At 41.1% G+C, this 18737-nt stretch overlaps 1 protein-coding gene across 3 annotated transcripts in view; it reads left to right on the top strand.

Moving 5' to 3' along the window:
* Positions 1–794: 794 nt before the first annotated feature.
* Positions 795–18737, top strand: part of syne1a (spectrin repeat containing, nuclear envelope 1a) — a 118247-nt gene continuing 100304 nt past the window's right edge. Inside the window, exons 1-16 of one of the 3 annotated variants that reach the window (XM_062437170.1) lie at positions 795–939; positions 3566–3627; positions 8497–8592; positions 9266–9349; positions 11139–11159; positions 11720–11812; positions 12923–13104; positions 13291–13487; positions 14072–14178; positions 14759–14797; positions 16098–16205; positions 16653–16790; positions 17188–17352; positions 17502–17614; positions 17712–17880; positions 17986–18082. In XM_062437170.1, the coding sequence (XP_062293154.1) occupies positions 795–939; positions 3566–3627; positions 8497–8592; positions 9266–9349; positions 11139–11159; positions 11720–11812; positions 12923–13104; positions 13291–13487; positions 14072–14178; positions 14759–14797; positions 16098–16205; positions 16653–16790; positions 17188–17352; positions 17502–17614; positions 17712–17880; positions 17986–18082 (1816 nt within the window). Of the gene's footprint in view, positions 940–3565; positions 3628–8496; positions 8593–9265; positions 9350–11138; positions 11160–11719; positions 11813–12922; positions 13107–13290; positions 13488–14071; positions 14179–14758; positions 14798–16097; positions 16206–16652; positions 16791–17187; positions 17353–17501; positions 17615–17711; positions 17881–17985; positions 18083–18737 lie in introns of those variants that run through there. The other 2 variants (XM_062437171.1, XM_062437172.1) reach the window with 2 other exon arrangements.

Raw genomic sequence — 18737 nt, 5'->3', positions numbered from 1 at the left:
CTGCACGTCTATCCCGATGCTGTGTTTAGAGTGCGTGTGTGTGTGTGTTATGCTGTCAGAGTGGAGCTTCCACTCCCTCCCCTCCTAACCTGCTAAACGGTCCCCTCCAACCCACCACCACCACTCAGCTCTCCCTCTCCACATCAGGACGGGGCTGCTGTGACATCACTCATTCCCACGCACTCAGATTGGCTGGTCAGTGGAGGGAAGTGGATTGTTCCTGCAGCCTACAGTAAGAAAATTAAGAGAGAGAGAGAGAACGTGGGAGGGAAAGACAGAGGTAGAGAGAAAGAGAGAGAGAGAGTGCATTTTACAGACAGAGAGAGAAAGGGACTAAGCAAGACAGATTGATGCTGAGGCAAGCCGTCCCTGCGCTGCACTCACACTCTCTCTCTCACACACACACACACACACACACACACACACACACACACACACACACACACACACACACACACACACACACACACACACACACACACACACACACACACACAGGAACAGTCCCTGCTTCATGCGTACTCTCACATCACACTCCCAAGCTGCTTAACAGGCAGGAAAAAACACTGACTCTTACTGAGTCTACAGCATGTTACTGCAGGACAGCACGAAAACAGAAGAGAGCAGAACGGGATCGCTTCCTTTCAGCTTTGCCTCAGAGCAACAGTTCCACTGCTGTCATCTCGGGAGGTCCAGGCTCCAGGGAGCTCTTTAAAGAAGCCTCCCCAAAACAGGGGAGAGGCAGCAAGGGCAGGAGCAAGGGCAAGTGTAGCTTCTACTGGGGGTTGCTGTCGATGTCCTCTCAACGTCCCCATGAAAACAGGCGGGAATCGAGGCGTAGTCTGGGGTACAAGATGGCACGACAAGCAGGGGGTGAAGCTTCCCCGAAAAAGAATACATCCCTCAACCTGGTGACAGGGTTCTATCACTACCTCCGCGGTAAGTGGGCCAGTGTGTGTGTAGGACTGTGTGTCCCCTACTGAGACAGAGAGTGTGAGAAAAAGAAGGCAAGAACATAGTGTGTGTCTTTGCATGTGCGATGGGGTACGCTGTGTGTGTGTTTGTGTGAGAGAGAGAGAGAGAGAGAGAGAGAGAGAGAGAGAGAGAGAGAGAGAGAGAGAGAGAGAGAGAGAGAGAGAGAGAGAGAGAGAGAGAGAGAGAGAGAGAGAGAGAGAGAGAGAGAGAGAGAGAGAGAGAGAGAGAGAGAGAGAGAGAGAGAGAGAGAGAGAGAGAGAGAGAGAGAGAGAGAGAGAGAGAGAGATTAAGCATGGCACCTCAGTATGGACTGTACGTGCCCACTGTATATGTGTGTGTAAATGTATGTGAGTGTGTGCATTTTGCAGTGTAATTTCGTCTCCTCTTCCATACTAAGTGTCCCCCTGGAGGGTAGACTTTTTTTGGGCAGTGGGTGTGGTGTGCGTTAAGCAAAATGGACAGAAATTTAAAGGGGGGGGCGTTTCCACCTTGGCAGAGTGTGTGAGTGTGTCTGTGTCTGCTTGTGTGTGAAGGTTTCTGAGCTCTGAGCCCACAGTAGGTTAAACAAGCGTACACAGCAAACAAGTAGCAGCTCACTGCATGTGTCACAGCACAGCAGTCAGACTGTCAACATTTTGATATCTTATATCTCTGTTTTTCCCTGTGGCTGTCTGCCTGTCTGCTCATTTGTGTTTGGATACATTCAGGTTTCTCTCTGCCTGTCTGCCTTCTCACCATCTGATAGATTAGATTAAATTGGAAGAGACGGATTTGTTTTCTGGAGAAATGAGCAAAGCAATATTATTACCCAGAATGGGTCAGGCAGTTACAACATGTTTGCAATGAGTTTGGTCATCGACTTCCTTCCTTTTCTGTCTGTCTTAACCAGTCAGCAGATGTAGCCCTTGAGACAACAAACTAGATTTTAACGATATTTCATTAAGGTCATCTTCACTGTGGGGGGTCAGATAGGGAACTTGGGGGCTGCAGATGAGACTAATGATACAGGCCAACACTAGCTGAGAAGGTAATCAAGTGTGTTAAAATGCTGCTGCGAGGCTTGGTAACTGAGGACGGCTGTTTCCCTTTGTGATATTGAAAGAATGTGAGTCTGAGAGCGGGTGTGTGTGCTTTAGTGCAATTGTGTGTGTGCACAGAGTTCAAAGTCACCTCGTCCCTGAGACTGAGAGGCTGGCACCACGCACGTGCAGACATGTTCTCCGTCACACATGTTCCCACTCCAGGATGCGGGGGCTAAATTTTTCTCATTCTCATCCAATATTACCGCCCATCAATATTTGATTACTCCTGGACCCAATCAAAAGATTAATTCATTGAACAGGGGACCTGCTCAGTGGCACGTATGACTATGCGTGAATGTATCTGCATTATGTATGAACAACCTCCCCCCATACCTAACCCCACCACCACCCCCTCCTCTCAACCGACACACACCCCTTACTGTTCACATCTGTCCACAGTACCCAGTGACACAATAACCAACTTGAGTGTAATCAAACCGTCAGCATATTTCATTAAAGCACTGTGTCAGACGTCCTCTCTCACTGATAACACGCTTATCTCAAGGATATTGCTCTGTGGCGCACGCACAAAAAAAAACCCACAAAAATATTGTCACATGTGCCAGTCACAATACATGGTTGGATCCTTAGTCACCCAGGTAGACTCTAGATCTATGTTGTTTGCATTATAATTGGATGTGTGTGACAGTTGTGCATGAATTTGAGGATTACGGATGTGTTTTTATTTTGTGTGCTGTGAATTAAAGTAATTTTGCTCTCAAAAGGATAGATTACAGCAGGATTCAATTTGTTGGCTCTAAAAAGCCTGCAGAACAAACAGTATACTATTCTCATACTAGCTTTATATTGTGTTTTCCTGTGTGTGCAAATGTGTGCATGTACTGTATATTTACTTTAGCACAAGTGAGAGAAAAGGCTTGATTCATGTCTTGTCCTCATTTAATTTAAGTGGCTATTCAGGGGACATCGTCAGCAGACATCTATGCTATTGATTGTGCCTTTGCTTAATGGGCTTTATTGCTGTAGCCGCTGTGCCACAAACAGTGTCCTTCCCTATATGTAGGTAAATCAGTACATTTGGGGTGAGGTTAGCTTTATACGGCACGATCAATGCACTTAACAGCGTTGTAGCAACAGATTGCATGCTTGAACTGCGGACAAAAATTAATAAAATCCCTGTTATAGCACAGGCATGTGAGATACATGTCATTTCTATAAGAAGAACAACTGCCCTTCTATCATCTAAAGGGCACTTCTGAAAGCAGGATTTTCTGTCCGCACTAATAGGCATCCAGTGAATGAAAATGCCATCTTTAAATGTCAGATACCTTCTCTTACCACATCAGTGCAAGGTATGATTTGGTATGACTGTGTTCAGACACGGTAGACAGAAAGTAATAATATCAAAGTTAATTAAGAGTCACCATCCAGCTCTGCAAACCCAATCTACTCTCAAAACAATGGACAATTACAGGTTTGTATTTAAATCCCCTCTTTGTTTATTATTGCATGTGACTGATAATGATGCTCTGGGCTCTGATTTACAGATGAGCAGGAGGCAGTGCAGAAGAGGACATTCACGAAATGGATCAATTCCCACTTGGCAAAGGTAAGAGAGTCTGGTTGAGTCCCACTGCTACTGCCAGCATTGTGTTGTCCCATTATACAAACACTGGTGGTGTTTGTGGATTGAAAACTTCCCCATCTCATCGGCTTTTCCACTTCGAACCACTTTGCTCTTCCATACTTCCATCGGCTGTGCATGCGGTGACATTTGCTCCATTTCCAAAACACGCTGTTGAGCTGGTCATGGGACTGAGTGTGCCAGCTAAGACCACACACACACACACACACACACACACACACACACACACACACACACACACACACACACACACACACACACACACACACACACACACACACACACACACACACACACATACACCCACACACATTCATTCTTTCTCACATGCCTTTCTTACTCATTTGTATTCCTCCAATCTCATATGGCTAGTAGCGAGGATTTACTATCACTCTAATTATCACTTTCGTATTACAGTGTTTGATATACCTTATATCTTCTTTCCTGCAAGCTACAGTCAGTGATTTAAGCCCTCCATCTCAATATGGGCTAATTTAGATGTCTGAGGATAAGGGTTTTTAGTTAAAACTGCCTATCAATTTCCTCCTCAATGAGTTTGGACAACAGTATATCTGTAAATTCTACTAAACAACTACACATTTGCAGCAGCTGCATGCTGAAGGGCCATCATATGTGTGTAGTTTATGTATTATACTGCATTAGGCTCCTCAATTTAACCCATTACTGCTTGAATGGCGTGTTAGGAATCAGTGGACATGCAAATATGACACAGTGCAACACAATTAAGTGTTACTTAAATCTGTGACACCCCTCTCAAGGTTTCCTATTTGATTAGGACAGCTGTGGAGACCTTGAACCGCAGTGACGTGGAGCAGAAAATTCATTTGAAAAGCACTCTGAAGGGAATAAACCTTGACATAATATTCAGTATCACGTTTCAGGACTGTGCCAGCAGAAAATTACACACAGCCCCATATTTAGGTGCCTTGAATTTTTAATAACGTTTAAGGTAAACACATAGTTTATTTATTAAGTCATCTTCACGCGGTAGAGTAGTGCAATCGTCCATGTGCTATTTCATGGTCGTGTACACACATTCACATGTTGGTATAGGCATGGTTGGGGTAAGACGGTGAGGAAACACAGGGATGCCAAGAAGAAGGTTTACTAAAAAAGTCTGGATTAAAAAGCTTTAAAAGCTGTGGTCTTATACAGCCAATATGAAGTATTGCTGGTGGAACAAAAACACAAATAAACAGGCTTGACAAAAGATCCTGGAAAATGTATTTAAATTCACTTTAATTAACCGATTCAGCTAATCAATAGATTAGTGATACCATCACAGTCCCATCGGAAGAGATAACGGCGTTCGGTCCCGATGCTTCCCTGTCTACCTAGTTGATCAAATTAGTTGCTCTCCTCCTCCTCGCCGATCATGAAAATGCTTACCCTTTCACCTGATGCCTGACGTTGCCATAGTGACACTGATTGGACTATATTTGTCTATATCTAATATCTCGGCCGTCACGGTAGCTTGGTAAATGTTCGGAGAGCTTTGTTATGAGTAGGGGGTAAAAGTCGATTCAGATGGTGCGGAGGATCTGTTGTAATAAAAAAAAAGGGTGCGTTTCTTGAAGATGTCTGCAGACAAGTAGAGACTAAATCTTATCTTACGGACTTGTCTCACAACTATAAATACTCCATAAAGAACCATTAAAGAGGCACATTAGGCAAAAAAAAAACCCCACAAATGTGTGAGACAGACAGACAGAAGGATAGAAGACAGAAAAGCTTTAACAGTTGGTTTAGCGCTGCTCTCTGAGGGATAGATCATGCCCTTGGCTATGCAGATGATTAGGCCACCGTAGTTATCACAGGTCTTTAATTCAGCGCCTAAAGGTATGTGATTAATCGTTAGGTGAGTTGACACATTGCATGAGGGCTTCCTTTCACTATCACTTCCCCTCCCCCTTACTTTTCCACTCCACAGGTATAACAAAAGAAGTCTTATGAGCTCTGACAAAGAGTTTCCACAAGAATGGGTAATTTATAGGGAAGATTAATGACTGTCATTACTCGAAGTAGTTCACCAGATTAAACCAGTTATAGACCAATGGTATATAAACTATAAGAGGGCAGAAAAGCAGTACTTTTAGCAGGTTGTTTCTTGTATATAAAGGATAATGTTGTTTAGACCCTACAATTATGTCAGAGTATAGTGTGTTACATTATTGCTTGCAAAATGGCATAATTTTGTCTCTCAAGTAAGCATCAGGCTTTCAAGTTGCACTCATGGCAGTGGAGTGAAGTAGGAGGGGGGATTCAGTGAGTGGGCCCCAAGTTTCCATTTTGACAAATCCTTTCTGAGAAGGTTAAAGCTTAATTACAGAGTGGCCAGTGTGAGCGGCAGAAGTCTCATCGTCTTTGAGGCGTTTTCTAGGCAAACAGCTTTAGTACAGTAATCAGTGAACCAAGTGTTCTTTGAGATTACAGTACCAGTAAAGTGAAGCTCAGCGGTCCTCTTTCACTGTTTACTTCCCTGCCCCCACCAACCCCCCTTCCTCTTTTTTTTGGGGTTGAAGATTTAGTGAATGACACACACCATGCACACTACATTTAAACCCAACACTTGATGGTACATTTTATTTTATGTGCCTTAGCCAACTCAATTTTTCAATTTTCAACCTGCAAATTCTGCAAAGTATTGTGGCTTCTTACTTTTTCTCTTCCTATTACTTTGTTGCGGATATAGTCAACAATACTCTCTTTTTGTTTTATTCCTCATCACAATGTAGTCAATTAAACCAAGATGAGATGTAGAGCCCACAATATTTGAGGTAATTGTGTGTACTTAGGTAGGTTCAGAAACATAGTATCATTTTTTCCCCTTTTAATTTATTTTCATTGATATTTACAAGCAAAATGAACGCGAAGACTTAAGTTGGGCCATAGTTGTACAGGAATCGTGTCTCTTAATGACATATGCAAATATTTATGTCTTATAGGCATATTTTCATATTGTAGTCTTTTCCATCTCATTGACAATTGCAGTCCAGTCGTTCTTTGTTAGAGAGTTTGCCTGCAGCCATTTTTGTCATGGCTTTTTTCCGCAAGCAACCAAAAATATTTGAAAACATTCTCATTGTGTAACATACATTTCTTAGGGATTTTACCCAGGTATAAATTAACTTACTGTGTCCTCTAAAAGTTATTTACATTTTTGATTAGTATTGTATAAATGTTGCCCTTTCAGAGCTCACAAATAACTTTATCCTCAAAAGATCTGGACAATAACATCTAGTTCCTTCAGCCTGGATGTGTTACAATTCAAAATGAAACCCTTCATTTTTCTCTTTGTTTCTGCCCCTCCCTCCATCTTTCATGCTGTTGATCTTGTGGAATCCACCGAGTCAAGTCTACTGGGGGAATAACATTCGAGCACAGACAGACGCACATCCTGAAACTCCTCTGCTCACAATCAATTAAGGCCCAGACACTCATATGTAATTAGCTCATTAAGCCCTTGATATTTTTTTTTTTAGCTCATGTGGCTGAGCAGAGGAAATGGATATTACTTTCTTATTTTGTAATTAGTCAGAAAATTTCCTCATTAGCTTTGGGATTATAATGAACTAATAGGTAAATTTAACTTCAATTAGCTCATGGTATAATTTATCCCTTTGAAGGGGTCTATGTAAGTGTTTCTTCAGTCGTTTTATAAGAGGGGCACAAGTGCTGTCTGAATATTCTAATATCCAAAGCCATGAAATGACATTAGAAGAGGAATTAGCGCAAAGAGCTACTGTATTTGCTAATTAATTTTGAAAGCTGTGAGGTTAGTGTCCCTTCTCTCTCTGCCTTCTATCATCTTTCTCGCTGCCACTCTTTCTACTCAATTATACTCCTCTAGCGTATCCACTATGATGGGGGTTGTACTCTATACTTCTCTCTCTATCACCAGACACACACTCAGCTTGCACGTGCTAACACAAACACATTCGCGCACACATCTCCGCTTCCATCTTTTCCTCTCCTCTCTCTTTCCCCCTCGCTCACTCCCTTCACAGCTAATCTCCCTGTGAATGGCTCGCTCATCCGAGTGCCCCCCCCACTCCTCCTCTAAACCCCTCCTCAGCCGCAGCATGTGACTGTGCTTTAAGAGAAATCCTTGATGTGGCGTCGGCGAGAAACAGAGATATGTGGATTTCCCGAGTCTGGAAGTCTGTGTCAGGTCAGGGAGGAAGTCAATGAGAAGGATACAGTTTGAAATCATCAGCATATTTTAGGATTTGAGGACCCCATTCAGAGCCTGCTGAGCCTCTGCTTACGGCTGACTCGAGCTGTCAGTAATACATTGCACAGCCAAACTCTTTTAAGGCTCAAAGTACTTTTTTTTTTTTTACAAGGATTTCCTTTATCCATGTTTCACAAGTTGAAATTAACGTTTTATAGTGATATTTATACAGCGTATTTATTGTAGTATTTATGCTCCAAAACACTTAAAGCAGGATAATGCAGAAAAATCACTACTTATAGTTTCATGTACATTGCAAAAGCTATTAAGACTGAAATCCTAAGTCTTTGCATTCCTAGAAAACTGAGAATGCTTTGTTTGAGTTTATAGTATGCAAGGCTTATGTAAGCTGTACATATGTGACTAATTTGGCAAAAGCAACCCGCAATATTTATTTAGAGATGTCTCTTGCACAGCAGGTTTACATACATACAGTTACCTTAAGGTCAAAGTGTACGTTTTCATTGTCAAAAGCATTATCACCATTTGTTGCTTGCCTCAACATTATTTTCCAGATGACTGAAATCAAAAACATTTTTAAGAATAAGGCCCACGACTTTATTTATTATCTTTTATAGCGTGTTCCTCCTCTGGTGGTGACGGACCTGTTCGAGGACATCAAGGATGGTGTGATGCTGCTGGCCCTGCTGGAAATCCTCTCTGGACAGAAACTGGTGAGTCTCATGGTCATTTCAATAGCATGTGATTTGGCCATGCAACTTCAAAGACTGCATATCCTCTGATATTGCCACTTGGATCATGCTGAGCTGCTGATATAACAAGGATCAGACTGGTCAAGTAAATGAAAAATTCAGTTGTTTTTTTTAAAATTACTGTTTGTTTATATATTTTATAAAAATGTCTAGCTAATCTCAAGAAGCTGCAGACCTAATGCAATGCATGTGAAATGAAATACAAATGACATGGAAATGTTCATCGATCTGCTTTTATTAGGATGTTTGAATTGAATAGAAAAGCCCAGATTAACCAGGACAGATCAGAGTTCAACAAACACAGACAAAGACAGCTTTAGGATCTTACTTTGCCAATATTGCCTTAGGTCTAAGCTGTCTATGTCCTATTGATCTGGCTGTTTATAGTGGAACACAGCTCTGATTGGATTCCATATTTATGTTTTATTTTTGACTCTTTAAAAAAAAATTGTTTTACTGTATTTGTGTTTGCCAATATTGTTTATGCTGTGCTTAGTGAGCTCTACATTTTTAATACTTACAAGCAATAACATTTTTTTCTTTTCAATAGCAGTGTTTCATTTTATCTGCACTGCATCTGTTTCTCTATTTCTTCTCTTCCATCTCTTCTCATTGTGCTCCCTTTTTTTTCCAGCCATGTGAGCAGGGCAAGAAGCTAAAGAGGATCCACTGGGTTGCCAACATTGGTACAGCTCTTAAGTTCCTTGAGGGTAGGAAGGTAAGAGTTCAGAGCCTTCTTTTTATGTTTTTTCCCCCCTCTTTTTTCCCCCTCCCGCTGTTCTCCCTGCTCAGCTGCTGCCTCGTGGGTGCAAACACTGAATCCTGACCTTGTGTGACCTGTTTCTCCCTTCATCCCCTCCTCTTACTCTCTCCACCCTCCCACATTCCTCATTTTTCCAGATACCGCTGCACACTGCTTTGTGCATAACAAAGATTGTTGCTCAGAAATTCATTTGTTATGCTGACTTTTGTCACATTTTCTCTAAATGACATTTGTTCAGTTGTTTTGCTGCAAATACGTGATCAAAATTTCTATAAAAATGTACCACACGTTTTGCACTTCATGGTATTAGTACTCGCCAGTTTCCTTTTTCCAATTTCATCTGCAGAATTGCATAAACTAATCATAAACTGCATCAACTGCCCCTTGGTGAGATTAGTAAAACATTTTCAAAGCTTCCCCCGCCTAGTCCTTGGATATACATAAATATAGCCAGTTGTCAAGTATGAGCTGGTGTCTGCAGGGACATTGATTTGTCTTCTTCAAGTGTGATAGGGTTAAAACCATAAATCCTACACCAGTAATCTGTAGTCTGGCAATGAGACGTCAGTGGGCACTCTGATGTATATGTCTGCGCGTCTGTGACTTAGTAAGTCTAAGTATGTTGAAAATTAAATGTAAATATGCTCTGAGTGTAAATCTGATACATGTCTAGACTGTATTTACATTTCGCTTTACAGGCCCAATGGCTTAATGCCTGACTCTCGGGTCTGAATCGTAGAAGAAGTAGATGAATGTGCAGTCAGTGACATTGTAATGTTTACCATTTCATCAATCATATTTGCAAACTGTTGAAACCCTGTAATGTATTTATTTAAGCGGGTGTTGCAAACCAGACATATTTGATTCAAAATGACATAAGTTATTGTTCAGTTAACAAAATTGGTTGCAAATGATTTTCAGTCAAATGTCTCTACTCACTGCTACTTGTTAACCTCCACACTGTTGAGGGTACCAAGCAAACCACTCATTTACCTGCTGCGTGTGTGTGTGTGTGTGTGTGTGTGTGTGTGTGTGTGTGTGTGTGTGTGTGTGTGTGTGTGTGTGTGTGTGTGTGTGTGTGTGTGTGTGTGTGTGTGTGTGTGTGTGTGTGTGTGTGTGTGTGTGTGTGTGTGTGTGTGTGTGTGTGGGGTCACAACATAAAACACTTTTACCATACATCTGGGTTGAGTTTCCAATATAACCTACTGTGCTTTCTAATATGAAACCATGTATTGCATGTATTCTTATCAGCCACTGTACCACGCTTCCCCACGCTGCCCTCGCCTACCCCCAATCTCTTCCTCTATGCTTGTTCACCTATACGGAGTGACATGTATTACCACATGATGACCTGTTGTGCTGCAGTGCCTCAGTAATATAACCCTCTGTGTGATAATATATAATAATTCATCATATCACAAGATACAGCCCTCTCTTTCTCCCTTTTCTAGCTCCTCTCTCTCGCTCTCTCTCTGTCTGTCCATCTCTGCTGGATATAATCCCTGTTGCCTGTGTAGTGGTGATAGATCTCTCCTCTCCGCCAAGCACTCCAGTTATCTCACCTCAGAGATGCTACAATATCTGCCATCTTACAGTCAATGAGGCATCCCCATTTAATCAAATACTTCTAGAGTACTTCTAAATACCTTCTCTCTTTCTCTCTGTCCCTTTCTCTCTCTCTCTCTCTCTCCCCCTCTGTCTCTCTCTCTCTCTCTCTCTCGTCCTTTTCTTATCTGCCCCCCAGTCTGCCTACAGAGGATCTCCGGTCAGTATTCATAACATCACTGCCCTGCTTATGTACAGTACATGTAATAGATATGGTCAGGATTATCTGCATCCAGTAGTGGTGCTGTGGATTACGCTCATACTTTATATTGTTCATTTTGTGTAAACATGCATACAAGATTGAATTATTAGACTGAGGGAAATTATGTTTACCTAAACCATATGTATGAGATTATGGGGGAAATATAATAATACTTAACTTTAACTCCCCCATGTAACATTTATCAGCACTATATTTACAGCACCAGTCGAATGCTTGGGTTTTGATGGGTATTGTACATTTAATACACATTTTATGACATATTTTAAGTAATCCTAGCTTCTCTGATGAAGAAACAATTTATATTATTACAACTGTATTAACTAAAAATCTTTCTATTTGTCAGCCATATATGAATGTCCATATGGCAATAGTAAATGCTAAATGTGAATGCTAAATGGGGGGAGGGGGTGGTAGTTTAAATAAACACACTGGATCTGTGTGTAATCTGAAATTAGTTGTAAAAATGTTCCAATGCTGGACTTTGTGTTTTGACACAGATCAAGCTAGTGAACATCAACTCCACAGATATTGTTGATGGACGACCATCAATTGTTTTGGGGTTGGTGTGGACCATCATCCTCTATTTCCAGGTAACATTGCTTCACTTAATTAAGGTAGTAGATAAGCAATTACAATGTGCATAATTTAGTATGTTCGGTATTTTACACATGGAAAAAAGTTTACATCGTGTTAACATCTTAATCAATTATGTAATCAAAACAGCAGTAATAGCTCACTACTAGGCCTACAAATTCAAAAGATAACATGACCGCCAATACACAATCAGCATGGTTCTCCATATTAATGGCACATCCACAGAGAAGTATTATTATAAAATGGTCTTAAGGACTTAAAAGGAAAGTATGGACCTTGAAATGTTATTACTTCTATTTGGCAAAATGCTAAGCAGTTTGAACAGAGAGGAAATTTAAGCTAGGGTAATCAATTTCTCATCCACATTGAAAACGAGCAGTTGCTACCTCAGGCATTTCAGTACAGATCAACAACTTAATCAAAATAGTACAGTCTCTTAGCAACATCAACACATGTAGATGCATGCCGTTCCAGCAAACATAAAGATATTAAATAAAGGAAATGTACAACATTGGAAAATGTAGTTATTAATTTACTGACACATTTTTATGGATTGTCTGTGTTCTGTTGTAAGCAGCCTCAGCTGTAGAGAGGAGAGACCGAGTTGTAGATTAACGGCAATAAATCTTCAACAACTGACCAGCTGGCATTGGCTGAAGTCTGATTACATTTTGTGATTGTTATCCAAGCTTCCAGAAAAACCGTATATATGGGCGATATGCACCAATGGCATTCAACATGCTATGGCTCAACATTTGCAAGTGCACAAAACAGAAATATGAAATGTAAATATAGTAATTTGCAAAAAGGTTAAGTCAGTACATAAATTGGCAAATAAGGAACAAAAAGGCAATGGGATACAGGGCTTCCAAGAAGGCCCATATATATATATATAAAAAAAAAATCAATATGTGTATATACACATAAATGCATAGACATTTTACTGCTACTACTATTATGACCGAAGAATATATATATAATATATAGTATATACACATATGCAACATACCTATGCCTGCAGTATATATATATATATATATATGGTAAAAGTAATTGAGTACATTTGTAGGTTCTGATGTAGTTTCATTGTTTCCTATTCCTTACAGATAGAGGAACTAACCAGTAGCCTACCAGCATTGCAGGCCTTATCCAGCAGCACCTCATCACTGGACAGTTCCACCAGCAGCACTGACACCACCAGCCCACCCATCAAGAGGAAGCCTCTCCCACCTATGCAGGGTGGGGCCCGAAAGGCACTGCTGAGATGGGTCCAGCAGACAGCCACCAAGTATGTAGCCTCCTGTAATGCTCAAGTGTCCATGCAAAACACAACAAAACAAACCATGCTAAATGTCCTGCTTCCTTATCTAACACCATTGTTAGTGTAGCATGAGGATAAAAACCTTTTCTTCTCTCAAAGTGTATTTTGTCTTTTTTTGCCTGCTGTGATATTGTGATGCTCTGTCTTTTCTAGACGTCTGGGGCTCGAGGTGAAAGACTTTGGTCCCAGTTGGCGCACGGGTTTAGCATTCTTTGCCGTTATCCATGCCCTCCGGCCCAATCTAGTCGACATGGAGCGTGTATGGAGGAGGCCCAACCGAGAAAATCTGCAGGAAGCCTTCTTATTGGCTGAGACAGAGTTGGGTATTCCACAGCTTCTTGACCCTGAGGGTAAATAACATTTCCTGTGGCATTCAAAAGAGACTTAATCATTACATACTGTATCACATCCTAAGAACACTATGGGATCAAATTAATTCTACAGTCGTTTTCTTCCTTTTTCTCTCTGTTATATGTGATTTGATAGAAAACAAAAGTGTGACCTTTGTGTTACTCACTCAGCTAATGAAAAATCACTTACCTGACATATCATTTAAATCAGCAGAATCTCATTGTACAGAGCTAGTTTTTCATAATACAGAAATACAATTGTGGGTATCTATCACAGCATCGGATTTGCGCCTCGGTGAAACTGCCAAACACCATCTGTGCCTCTTCACGCCTGCCCTTCAGTATGAACTCTGACAAATCAAGCTTGACATCAGTATAATTAATGTCTATTAGGCTGTGAGATTCAGCACTGTGAAACCTCGCAAGCAAAACTTGGAAACTGATCTGAAGTGCTAAAGGTTGTTTTCATTTCAAGGCCTGGTTGTCTGTTTCAAAACAGACAACCAGGCCAATTTTTCTTCTTCTATGACAAGTGTTAACAGGTTTCATATTGATATCACATCTGATTCGCTTCCTTTTCTCAGATGTTGATGTAGACAAGCCCGATGAAAAATCCATTATGACGTATGTAGCCCAATTCCTGAAGCATCATCCTGACCTACACCATAGCGACGGACAACCAGAGGAAGAGGTAACCAGCTGTCAGATTTATTTCATTCTGGACACGCCTTTCATTGTCTTCTCTCTTTCTGCGTCCTACATGGTTTGTCTTTCTCTTCAAATGTCACAGTTATCCTGTCAAACTTCAGCCGTGACGTGCTGCATATGTGACATTTTGTGTGTCTCTCTCTCTAGTTAGTGTTGAACTGAAGTGTGCATAGCTGAGTGTTTCTAATTACTGTTTGTTGCTTGTTTTAGCCTATGTAAACAATGGGTGGGTAAGGCTAATGTCATAGCCCTATTCTGTAAAAGTAAGAAAAACGTAAACACACACAGGTCAGGTTTTTGAATTACTAGAATTTTAGATTTCCTCAATTGGCAATTTAATTAGTGCTTTAAAGCAGTAATTCCTGCCCATCTGCTGTTTCTCAAAGCTTAAAACAAACATATTTCACCTGTTATGTTACTCAGGTCTGGCATTGTGTTGCCTGTTGTGTATGTCTTTCCTCTTTGCACATTTCTCTCTTGCTGTCTCTTCTTGTCTTTCTCTCGCTGTTTTTTTGTGTGGTGACTGCTTTCCTGTGGTTGTTGTTCTGGCCTCTGTCCCACAGCATGGTCTTGCTCCTCGCGATATAGCGGAAATGTTGGAGGTAGGTTATATAGTAACTTAAAGTCCCAGGGGCAGGTTTGCCATCATTTTCCACAGCTCAATGTAATTAGCACCCTTGCACATTCATGGTTTCCATATAAATGTGATTAACGCTTATTTTTCTGACAGTAATAATGAATTACAGTATCACTGTCTAGTGTACAGAGTATGGGTGAGATTAAACATTGTTTCTCCATGTCAAAATAAAGCCTATATGCTAATATTGGCTCTTTATTTTTACCTGATGTGATATTCCTGCCGCAGGGTTTCTGAGCCATGATAACAAAAGGAAGTCCAGTATAATAAGATGTGATATTACCATTTATTAATGTTACCACCTAGCGCTATGGCTCCTGGTTCCATTAGCATGACAATGAAAGCCTCTGGCATTGGCAGTGTGCATTGATACAGCGTATTTGATGGAAAGCTTGTGAATAGAGGTTGCCTGTTTTTAAGGTTAACAGTGTCAGGAGCTGGTGCGAAGCTGTGCTAACCACTTTCTTTTTAAACCACATTCGTTTTTTGTGTTAGTTGTGTTTCTCACCTGCTTTGTTCTTTGTAGACAGTTCTTGCTAACATGATGATGCTTGTCCTGAATGTGCTATTGTGTTATATTGAATTTGCCCTTTTGTTTTCAATGAGCCATAAAAGTGTTGTATTATTTCATTATGTGAAACGGCAATTGAAAAACTGGTCGTAAAATGTTTTGCAGAAGTTATGGAGAGTACAATATGACAGATAATAGCCTGTTTTCCCTTAGAATTAGCGTAATCTATTTCCACGTCTTAAGCTGTCATAAGCAATACAGTTATTGGGTTCCCCACAGGAGCCATCGTGAAGTGATAAAGCTGAATAGACTGAGACTGAACAGCTCACAAGCTTTTGAGCAGCATAGTATTATCGTCATGGTAACTTAAAATCCAATGAAATGTTAGTGGGGGGTCTTAGACAAAGTACCCTGTTTAAGCAGAGTGTTTTTGGCAGCTGTGGATTTTTGACATTTTGTCCCACAGGGAGACACAGAGGATTAGCAGAACACATGTTTAATAGTACATGCTCTGCCCCCTCTTTCACCCTTTTCCTCCCTCCATCCTTTCATCATTATGTCAAACATCCTCCTGGTTAATCACTTTTTCTCTCCGTCTTCCTGTTTTTCCCCTTTCCCTTACACCCCTTCCCCTCTCATTGCATGCCCCCTCTTTTATTTGGTTTTCATTTCCCCTTTGCTCTTCTCCATTTCCATGTCCATCATTCCACCCACCATTCACACTCACAACCCCTCCAACATCCCGGCCTCCTAGAGAGAGCAGCGAAAGAGCCTGAGGGAGCTCAAAATGTGGCTCGACCAGCTGGAGAGAGACGCATTACAGGCTCAGGAGACTGAGGGCAATCTCTCTCAACAGTACCAGGTTAGTGTGTGTGTGTGTGTGTGTGTGTGTGTGTGTGTGTTTGTGTAGACTGGGCACACTGGGCACAGACGCTCCTATTATTAGCTTAATCAGTGGCATTACACTGTGGGGATCAGCAAGCAGCCGTCATATTTTCAGTCAGTCTGGCTTATTCCGCCAAGCCCCAGGATACATTTCATATTCAGCAGCATGTGGAATATCCTTATTTTCATTGCACATTATTCAGAAGACTCTGAGAATGTGAATCTAGACACAGGGACGGCATTCAGAGGCAATTAGCTACAGTTTTTATGAGGGTCTGATTAGGCACCACTGGGAAGAGGGTGTGAACCCTGAGAGAGCACTTGTTCTGATGTCTGTATTCTGTAACTTGAATATTTTTGGACATTCTTTTACAAGTGTGAATTATGAACAGATTTTACTACCTGTTTTTTTTTCTGTTTTCAGTTGTTCAAGAGTGTGCGCGTCCAGTTGGAGATGAGGAGGAAGCAGGTGGATGCAGCTCTGCAGTCTACTCAGAAGGACGGGATACTGACAGTGGATCAGGCTCTTGTTAAACAGGCCTGGGAAAGGGTTTCCAATAGGGTGAGAAAAGCTGGACTCACCATCTACTGCATATTCAAGGATTCAATATAGGGGTGGACCAAAGATTCCCACTCAGAAATAATTGATAGTTGCTTGTTTTCTATGTGTCAGTGTCATTTTGCTAGCAGCTGCAGTGTCTCCTTCCTATTAGTTCAAATCACCTGATACACAAACTAATGATGAGAAAGTAATCAATTCAAAGATGCTTGACAGTCTGCTCTTTTTCAGCAAGTAATTGTCAGTTTTCATTCTAATTGTTTTATCTGTAATTTATGTTTCCTTTGCTTTTTAGCATTTAATGGGGAATCAAAAGCAATTTGTTGCTCTGTGCAATCACTTTGAAAATCACAACCTGCTCATTAAGTATTTCTTTTTTATTTCCTTTTCTGCCTCTCAGCTCCTAGACTGGCATCTGCAGCTGGACAGGTCTCTGCCTGCTCCTCTGGACATGGTGGGGACATGGCTGCACCAAGCTGAAGGAGCCCTGCGACAAGAGATCATCGTCCAACAGGCACATGACGAGACAGCTAACACTGTTCACAGAGCTTTAGAGCAGCACAAGGTAAGCATGGAGTCAAACATGGGAGAGAAAACTGGGACACCTTGTGTGAATTTAACAGAACATGCTAATTCAATCATTTTAAAGGTTCTGGATATAGTGGGGACAGTATTTCTTTGTTTTCATGTGTTGTATGTATTTACACTGCGCAGGATGTGTTGAAGAGCCTTGAGAGTCACCAGCAGGTCTTTCAGAGGTTCCATAAGGACAGAAGTGTTGATGGAGTCCCTGTTCCCCCAGACCAGCTCCAAGACATGGCTGAAAGGTTGGAGAGACACCAGCCTCAACCTGATTTATAATTTTTTTTCTTTAAACATACATGTAGGTCTGATATATTTAGTAAATTTTGTCTTTTTTTTTAGGATGAACTTTGTCTCTACATCTTCTAGCATCCACCTGGCTAAGATGGAGTTCTTGGAGAACAAGCATCACATGCAGGCCTTTCTCACTCTAGCCGAGTCGAAGCTTAAATCCTGGATCATTAAATATGGCCGACAAGAGTCAGTGGAACTGATGCTCCACAACTATGTTGTAAGCTCAGACTTTGATACAATCGCAGTACATATTGTACTGAAATGTTAGTCAATTGTTTAGGGTTACAAAAATTTAAATTGTATTTAATTCTGTCTTCATCAGTTATTTGTGGAGAAGCATCATTTCTTTGAAAATTATGAGGCCTTGTTCCAATCCCTGAAAAGTGTTTCCGAGGCCTATGTCAGCGCTGACAGCTCAGGTGAGAAAACAACACAACATAATTTAAATCACTGTCCAAACACTCAACAAATGATACATAAAATGCAAAATGTGCCCAATAAATCAATGGTATGATATGTAATGTACAGCAAAGCATGTGATAGTTAATTCCTAAATATACTAAATTCATCTTTTTGGTTGGGAACATGTTGTATGTTTTCATATTTAGATGTTTTTGTCCAATTTGCTTAAAGAACTAAATGCTCAAGTCAGTCACATAAATCATATAACAATACACCATTGCATAAACACTGGTCTGATGCAACTAGAGATATTAAAAGGGTAGACATCTTGGTATACATTATGGCAAATGTATATAGTCTCACAACCCTTATTGCATTGCATACTTTGGATCACTCACTATTATACACAATAGCTCAACTTTATTTTCAACTGTCAACAACCAGTGCAGCTCCGTCTGCTACTGTCTGGTTTTAAAGCTTGAGTAGAGGGGGAGAGTCTGCAGGCTACAGCTAAATGAGGTTCTTCCACTCCCAGCTCTCAGTGGGGAATACGACCCCATTTGCCAGTTAGGGGCTGCTCCACTTCTGCAGGTCTCTGGGCGCAAACCGAGCAAGCTTGTTGGTTTCATTAAGTTTCAGGGTTGTGCTGCTTTAGGGTATGCAGAGCAGATA

This window comes from Scomber scombrus, chromosome 17 (assembly GCF_963691925.1).
Source record: "Scomber scombrus chromosome 17, fScoSco1.1, whole genome shotgun sequence".
Lineage (NCBI taxonomy): Eukaryota > Metazoa > Chordata > Actinopteri > Scombriformes > Scombridae > Scomber > Scomber scombrus.
This window is presented reverse-complemented; position numbering and strand designations above follow the sequence as displayed.